At 41.3% G+C, this 8,345-nt stretch overlaps 1 protein-coding gene across 1 annotated transcript; it reads left to right on the top strand.

Annotated features, from left to right (window-relative positions):
• Nucleotides 1-1,675: 1,675 nt before the first annotated feature.
• LOC133984759 (histamine H3 receptor) lies at nt 1,676-5,132 on the top strand. Its single transcript, XM_062424226.1, has 3 exons — nt 1,676-1,916; nt 2,464-2,630; nt 4,275-5,132. The coding sequence occupies exons 1-3, from the start codon at nt 1,676-1,678 to the stop codon at nt 5,130-5,132; spliced, it is 1,266 nt and encodes a 421-aa protein (XP_062280210.1).
• Nucleotides 5,133-8,345: the final 3,213 nt, after the last annotated feature.

The raw sequence follows: 8,345 nt of genomic DNA, 5'->3' as shown, positions 1-8,345 counted from the left end.
TTAACCCTTCCTTTCATGTGGCTTATAAAGGCTGCTTAAGCTGCACCTTGTCAACTAACTAGCTCATCTGGGTTGTACATTGGATTAATATGTAGCATCAGATTGTTAACAGCAGCAGTTAAATGCTTAATTAAGTTACTCCAGCAGCACTTTAATATTGGGAGACTGGGTGCATTAGATTGGCTGAAAGGTGACAAAGCAGAGACTGATGACAACTACAAATGTGAGATGAAATGAAGTTGTTTGGGGGGGGGCAGTTATGAAGTCAAAACAGTATGTATGAAGGCATTTTGAAATGAATACTCCCTTGATTAAATAAAATGAATTCTAATACAGCTGTTATTTTAAGGGAAAAATAGATCAAATACCATAATGAGTTGAGTTTTAATATAACAGTTTTAATACAGTATAATAATGTCTTATTTAATTCTGAACAGTTTGGGGCTACATATATAAGCATACCTGACATATTGTCATAGTCATGTGTGATGTTTTCATGTCTTCTTTTTGAAAATACTTAGACAGGATACCAGCCTGCCTAATTATATTTATGTTTAACAGAGCAATTGGAGAATTTGCTTGGTAGTTGAGCAATTTAGCCAAATGTGTTTGTGGTTTATGATATAATAATCTAAGAGGACACAGAAGGAGAAAAGGATGGTAATTTCTTATATCAAGGCTTGGTCAAGTGGATTTATTAATACATGAATCACTTGACTGAATCATTGAACTGGACGTGGCTGTAGCTGTAAATATTTATCTGAATCATTGAACTGGACGTGGCTGTAGCTGTAAATATCTATCTGAATCATTGAACTGGATGTGATGTAGTTGTAAAAATCTGAATCATTGAACTGGACGGTGCTGTACTGTAAACATATCTCTGCTGATAATTGACTCCTCGCTGTTGCCTGCAGCTCAGATCAATTCCTCTCAGTCTGCTTCATGCGTCTGGACCACTTCTGCTTTTTGATTGCGGAGTTCAGCCTTTGATCAGGTGCTGGGAGGACAAAGAAGTACCAAGTGAAGTTAGCAGAAATCACCCAATGAAATACCGGAAGTTGTTTTACCTCCAAAATAAAACGCAAACACACATTCAAGTCATTTTGAAGTGATCTTGAAGCATTTCAGCTCTCTTTTGTATTATACTTGCCTTAAAGTCGATATGTCAGCTTTAAACACCAGATGTTGCATGAAGTAATGTAGTGGGGAAACACTGCATTTTAAAACCCTACTATTGCTTCTGGAACTCGTGCATGCCATTCTTGGTAACACTGGCTTCTCTCAAAAAATGTTTCAGTAAAACGTTTATGTTGAAAATATGACCGGATGTTGTGCCTGTATTGTATTGTAGTGATTTTGACAGATGTGGCAAAAGCATCTGTGCGCTCCGTACGCGCACATCCAGCAGTCAGAGAGGAGAGAGCACCCAGAGGATCTGCAGTTATTAAAATTAAGCTTCAGTTGAAATGTATGTCCCTCCAGATCACTGAACCTTTGTAAGGGAAAAATGGAAGATTTGTGGAGAGTGTGTTCATTTAATCACAGGTCTACAGTCATGTTTGACATCTTGGTAAAGTGGAACGGAACCTTGTGGGCGCGTAATTGGACTTCATCAGTGTTTCTGTGAGCGAAATGAGAAACGATTTACAATGATTTTGGCAATCAATTAACTATGGATGTGCGCGCCATCCTGGAGTCCAACTCCAGCGGCAACTTGACTCCTGCGGTGTCCGGGACTGGGACTGTCCTCCCGGGTTACCTGGCGGTGATCTTATCGGTCCTCATGGTGACTCTGGTGGTGGTGGTGGTGGCTGGAAACGCGCTGGTTATCATGGCTTTTATTGTGGATAAAACCCTGAGAAACCAAAGCAACTACTTCTTTCTGAACCTTGCTATATCTGATTTTCTCGTGGGTGAGTTTGCTTCCTCTCTTCCTCTTCTCTTTGTTTCTCCACTGTCAGTTTTCTCCCTATGAATGGAAAGACACTGAAATGCTGTCTGCACCCGCCGCAAACACATTGTAATTTTCCTTCAGTGTAATTATAGGGTGTCACTAGTATTCATTGGCGAGTTCAGGGTGATCTCACTGTCCTTTTTGGTTCATTCATGCGTTATATTTACCATGGAGTAGCCTTTTGTATATTTGTAGCATCCCTCCAACATAGATAACAGGTTGCACTTCATTTTTGTAAGGCACTCACAGCCCTTTGATTGAGCTGCTCTTATCAGCAGCATTAAATAAATTACAGCCTTCCCTTAAATGAAACAAACACTGCTTTTATTTCCAAAATGTCTTTCATTTAACCCACTCCAGGGTGTTTTTGTCACATTTTATGGGTTGGCCTCACTCCTGCACAGGTCTGGAGAGGTGGGAATGTTAATCCTGTAGTATCGGTTGGGGGTTGAATCATCATGCAGTGTGTATATGTGTGTGTACGTGTGTGTTTGTGTCTATTCCAGGTGCGTTCTGCATCCCAGTGTACATTCCGTATAACCTGACAGGCCGCTGGATGCTGGGTAAGGATCTCTGCAAGGTGTGGCTGGTCGTGGACTACCTGCTCTGCACTGCCTCAGTCTTCAACATTGTCCTCATTAGTTATGACCGCTTCCTGTCAGTCACAAGAGCAGTAAGTACAGGCTGTAGACGTGTTCTCACACACACACACACACACACACACACACACACACACACACACACACACACACACACACACACACACACACACACACACACACACACACACACACACACACACTTCCAGAGTCAATTCTAAAGTGTCACTCCTAGGAGCTGCTTGCTCTGCAGAGAGTCATTTACATTCAAAGCTTTATTCCCCAGTCTGGCTCTAATCTATAATTTTGTCCAAACTATTTCAGCGCAGAGCTTGAAACATCAAGGTTAATTTGCTTAGTAAATACTTTGAACACAAACATTAACATTTGACTCAGGCGTCTATATATGGACAAGTATAATTCACTATAAGGGCCACTCGTAAAGGTCACATACTTAGCTTGGAAGAAGTAGGTGTTTAGGAAGCATGGAGAGTCTAATGAAGGATGCTATTGAGTTGCATTATAGGAACTGTTGGATCCAGTGTTTTTAGAGCTTGGCCCAGACAAGACTCTAAAATCACAGATATCACTGCCTCTGGCTCTTGTGAGTGTCAACTTTAAGGAGCAGCCCTTTAAACCAGAACAAAAACAACCAGATATTTATAGCCCATAATAGCTTCATGCAGTGCAAACCCAGATATTTTCTTCATGGTTAGTCATCAATTATAAACAATCTCTCAGACAACATTCTTGTTGAAACTAAAGTGTTTCCATGTGGGTGATTTTTATGGTCAGACTGTGTTATTTTTAATTTACTACAATTGTTAGACATCACTTTAGCAGGAAATGAATTTGATTTAGCTGCTTACTAAACAGTGTATGGTAATGAGACACTACTTTTTGCTTGTGTCATTAACTTGTTTTAAATGATCATTTCATTTCAGTAGTTTATTTAAAAAAAAAAATCTTTATTTAAATTCAAGAGAGCAGGATTACTACGATTTACAATTCAATTTATCAGTGCTTTTGTGATGAGCACTTGAGATTGAAGCCCTTGTCACCACCATGAAGTGGCTCTATTTTATCATCATTATTATTATTATTACTCAGAAAAGTGGATTTTTAATGTCACTCTAACCAATATCACATTAGCAGCATCAATGTCTCACAGCGAGCTATCCAGCTGTTACAATCACAGAGAGACATTTGATGGTTTGAGGCAAATTGAAAGAGAAAAACAATAAAACAGACACTGTGGCTAATAGAGGAGCTCTGCTAAATGATAGAGTTTAGGCTGAGAAGAGGTGAGGTGAAAATTGTGTGAGCGCGAAGGGAATGAGCGACGGGTGCTGACGACGGAGCAGGGGATCAGAGAAACCAGATGTCTCTTTCACACTCTTGTGTTGCATTGGTGAATGTGGCTCTCCGCCTGACATTCCCCCTCTCTCCCTTTGGCTTCGGTGACACACTGTGGAACAAGAGCCTCATGAGTGGGTTTTATTTACAGCGTCTCTCTTCGGCTCCGTTGCAGCACAATACAAACAGGAGCTCATTTGCACTCAGAGCCCGAAGCAAGTGCGTTTGTCAGCCAGTTAAAATACGAGCAGCTGTGGTTGTTTAAAAATTTAACAAATTGTGTTATTTGTATGAAAGAGTTTCCTTTTCCTCTATGTGTCATGTACAGTGCATCACTCAAAGTGCCTCTTTTTTTGACACAGGTTAAATACAGAGCGCAGAGAAACATGACCCGCCAGGCTGTGTTCAAGATGGTGGCAGTGTGGGTGCTGGCCTTCCTCCTCTACGGCCCCGCCATCATCTTCTGGGAGACGATGGTTGGCGTGAGTGTTGTCCCACCCCACGAGTGCTACGCTGAGTTTTATTTCACCTGGTACTTCCTGCTGAGCGCTTCCATCTTTGAATTCTTCACTCCGTTTTTGTCTGTTGCCTTCCTCAACCTCAGCATCTACCTGAACATCCATCGCAGGAACAAGAGCGGGAACGCCAGCGTCAAGGACAACGCCAAGACGCAGAAGAACAGCAAGAAGCACAGAGACGGAGGAGGCTGGTCTGTGTTTTTTGTCAAGACTCGGAAGGTGTCGTCCAGCGAGCCCACTGCTATCTCTGCGGTTATTGAGGACGATGACATCCTGTCCCCGTCCTCCAGCGGGGAACCTAACACCAGTAACACATTCGTGCAAAGGGAGACATTTTCTTCCAGCAGAAAGAACTCCAGGTTGTTTCAGCACACGGCCTCCTGCATGGCACCTGGCCACAGAACACAGTGGTCTCGTCTTTCCAGAGACAAAAAGATCGCCAAGTCTCTGGCCATTATCGTCTGCATTTTTGGGATTTGCTGGGCTCCTTACACTCTACTAATGATCATACGTGCTGCCTGCAGCGGTAAATGTGTGGCGGACTACTGGTACGAGATGACATTCTGGCTTCTGTGGTTGAACTCTGCCATCAACCCGTTCTTGTACCCGCTTTGCCACAGCAGCTTTCGAAGGGCTTTCTCAAAGATACTGTGTCCCAAAAGACAATCAGTCCAGCCTCAGATCGAGGCCCAGTCTTGTTAAACGAACTCAATTGCACTTCCGTACTTGAGGAATGCAGCAACTGTTGTGGGTCAAACACTGTTTAAATCCATTTACTGTTCTTCCATCTTAAAGTTCTCAAAAATAAGACAAATGCTTGCATTAAAGTGAGTCCTCCGAGGATTGGGGCCGCATATTTGACAGCAATACGACAGTGTTACAAAGTCATGAACGGTGTGTAAGAAAAGGAAACTGCAGTGATGGTATTCTTAATGACAGGGTGAAGCCCTTCTTAAGTGGACACAATTGACCTTGAATCAAGCAACCCTTTTTCAAATGATGCACAACATTTCAAAATGCGTGTTAACCTTCACAGACAATCCTTGTTAGTAGGACACAGAGGAGTGTTGTGGTTCAGGTTTACTCACCATTAGGTTCTTTATGCGCTGAAAGCTGTGAAACGATGACTTATGCAGCCAGATAGAAGGTGATTACCATAATTTAGTCTAATACATTATAAGAGAACAGCAATACACTAAGTTGGTAAATTATGGCCTGTCTGGATGAAACACAGCGGAGGGAGACAACAGCTTCATGTTCTTCACCCGCCTGCTGTGATGGGGAAACCTTTGAACTCCTATTTTGTTCAAATTGATGTGAAGAAAGGTTTCATGGTCTTTTTTTTAATAAAGTGTCATTAACTCACCTCTCTTGAAACCCTTTCACCCCAGAGTTTCACATAGCTGTTAATGTGAAAAAGTAAAGCCTTTTTCATTGGAAAGCCGTTATTAGGAGTAACCTCTTCAAATGAACCGTCTGGTTTTCAAGGGAGTCCTTTTGAATATGTCTTCAAAAAGATACTGCAAATTTAGGCTTCTGGTCACGCAGCGATATCTTGTGGAGTCCTCAGAGTTCAAAGCACCCGAAAGGAAAAGAATGACCTGCATTTGTTTACTGACTACTGAGTGTACTTTTTATCTGAAAACTGGTGTGAGGACAGGGGAAACCAGGGGAAACCATCTGCTGACACTGAATGTCTGTACCACTGAAGAGGTGATTTTGTTGATGCTCTACATGTACAGCACTAGGAAAACATTTTGTACAATTATATCTATGCCAACTAAATTGTTGTGTTCTTTAAATGCAGTATGTATTCAAAGACTTGACTGGTTTCTACAACCCAATCTACTACTTGACTACTTTGTGTCTTGGTTATGAATGTGTGTGGGTGTAAGTAGCCAAAGACAGATTAAAAAGAAGACTGTCTACAATAATTTAAGTGTTGGAATTGTACGTTATTGATAAAATAAGGAGCGGAGAAAGGTATGGACTAGGTCAGTACTTTGGGAAAGAAAGCCTATTCACTTTCTTGCCGAGAGTTAGGTGAGGACATCGATGTGTCCGTGCAAGCTAATGTTTAAACTTGAGTGTAAAATCCTGCTCACCCTGGGGCTTTGTGAATCTACCAGCTCCATAAACGCACAGGGAGAGGAGAAAAAATTGAGCTTTAGATGGATTTTGTTTCAAGCTAGCTGCTTCCCCCCTTTTGTCCAGCATGATCTAACTGGCTGCTGGCTTCACTAGCACAAAATCATGAGAGTGGTATCAATCTTCTCATCCAACCCAAGAAAGAAAATAAGCACCCTAACCCTAAACCAGCTGAGAGGTTAAAAGTTTTGTATTAGTTTCTGCTTTCTGTGATACGATGGGGCAAGATAAGACTGACATCCTGTTTCGTGTGTGAATGACAGATGCGTGTTTATGATGTGAACACCTGTCAAATGGCTGAGCTCAGAAAAACTCACAACAAAATATAAAGAAACACTGATGATGAAAAAGTTTGTTTGAAGCAAGCTGTCAAGCTTTTATTACATGATAACAAGCACATGATAAGTGACAGGCATGACAGAACTTTAGTGCTTTGACCTTTATTACGTATTTCCTGCACAGATGAACAGAAACAAAATATGTCCAGAAAAGCATCCATAGGGATTGAAGGCTGCCAGGAAACATCAGTTTCACTCAGCCCTCTGGGTACAATGAAAGACATTTCACTTGAGAGAAAAAACTGAACTTTGGAGATTGTTGAACCGTAGTGTAGCAACCAATTCATGGTGCTGAGAAAAAAGTTATACTAACTGAATGATGATGGCTTCTTCCAGTCAACAAACTCAACAACATCTTATGACTCAAGTATTCTAATAAATACTCCTACAGAAACAGCAGTGAAGCATGCAGTGTGTGTAAACTGTTTAGATGGTGAGTTCACAGGTTCAAGACTCTGCCATTTTTAACACAGGCCCAGATGCAGAAGATCAGTATCTTTCATAGCGTTCAGTGATTTCTTTCAGCAGACGACTGTCTATATATAGTCAACAATATCTCAGTTAAGCTTTGAAGAAGATTTTCCATCTTTACTCCTGACTGCGGATACAACAAAACCACATTAAGTGACTTTTGTTATGAGAAAGTTAGCTGTTCCCTCTCTCGCAACACCACCCAGACTATTTTTTCTCATCTTCAGGATGAATACGTGTTGATTTATGTGCTATATGCAGTAGTATTTTTGTCCCACTGACCCCATTTAGTAGCTGTGTTTTTATGTGGCGGTTCCTGTAGGTGTGGATACCCATTTTGTGCCTGTAAAACCGTAGCTGAAAAGTGAAAAGGCTTTCCCTAAACAGATCTGACACACATGAGACATGACCATCATGTGTTCCTCTCAAAATCTATCTGAACTGTAATAGGCTTTTGAGAAGAGGAGTGTAAGTGGCTTCTTTATTTTTTTATTTTTCCAAAACAGGTGACAAAGTCAATTTGGAGGCATTTCTTAAAAGGTTACCAGAGGATGAGATGAATAGACTGTGGTTTAGGTGACCTGTGCAGAGACGCAGGTGGACATGTGAATAGGAAACAAATTGCTGAGCGCTGGTATTGACAGTGTTTCTGTGCACGGTGGGAGACCTACGAACCGATATTCACAGCCTTTCAAAAAGAAAATTGGAAGCATTTCACATCCGTCTGGTTCACGTTTGATTTGCCTTGGGATACAAATATGGTGACAGTAATATAATTGTTATTGAACCAAATATCTCGTGAGCACAGAACACAGATGAGATCTTTGAAGACTGGAGGGTGAATGCACAGAGCTCTGGCTTTTTTTGAGCAGATGATTGTTCCATAGAGATGGACAACATGTGTTTGGAAGATGATAAGCTACAGGAAAACAGAAGTCATTTTAAAAAAACAAAGGAA

This window comes from Scomber scombrus, chromosome 8 (genome assembly GCF_963691925.1).
Source record: "Scomber scombrus chromosome 8, fScoSco1.1, whole genome shotgun sequence".
In the NCBI taxonomy this organism is placed as follows: domain Eukaryota; kingdom Metazoa; phylum Chordata; class Actinopteri; order Scombriformes; family Scombridae; genus Scomber; species Scomber scombrus.
This window is presented reverse-complemented; position numbering and strand designations above follow the sequence as displayed.

Coding starts and splice junctions, on each gene's coding strand:
- LOC133984759 (XM_062424226.1), top strand. CDS start 1,676: ATGGATGTGCGCGCCATCCTGGAGTCCAACTCCAGCGGCAACTTGACT. Junction 1,917..2,463: donor TATATCTGATTTTCTCGTGG/GTGAGTTTGCTT, acceptor TGTCTATTCCAG/GTGCGTTCTGCATCCCAGTG. Junction 2,631..4,274: donor TCCTGTCAGTCACAAGAGCA/GTAAGTACAGGC, acceptor TTTTTGACACAG/GTTAAATACAGAGCGCAGAG.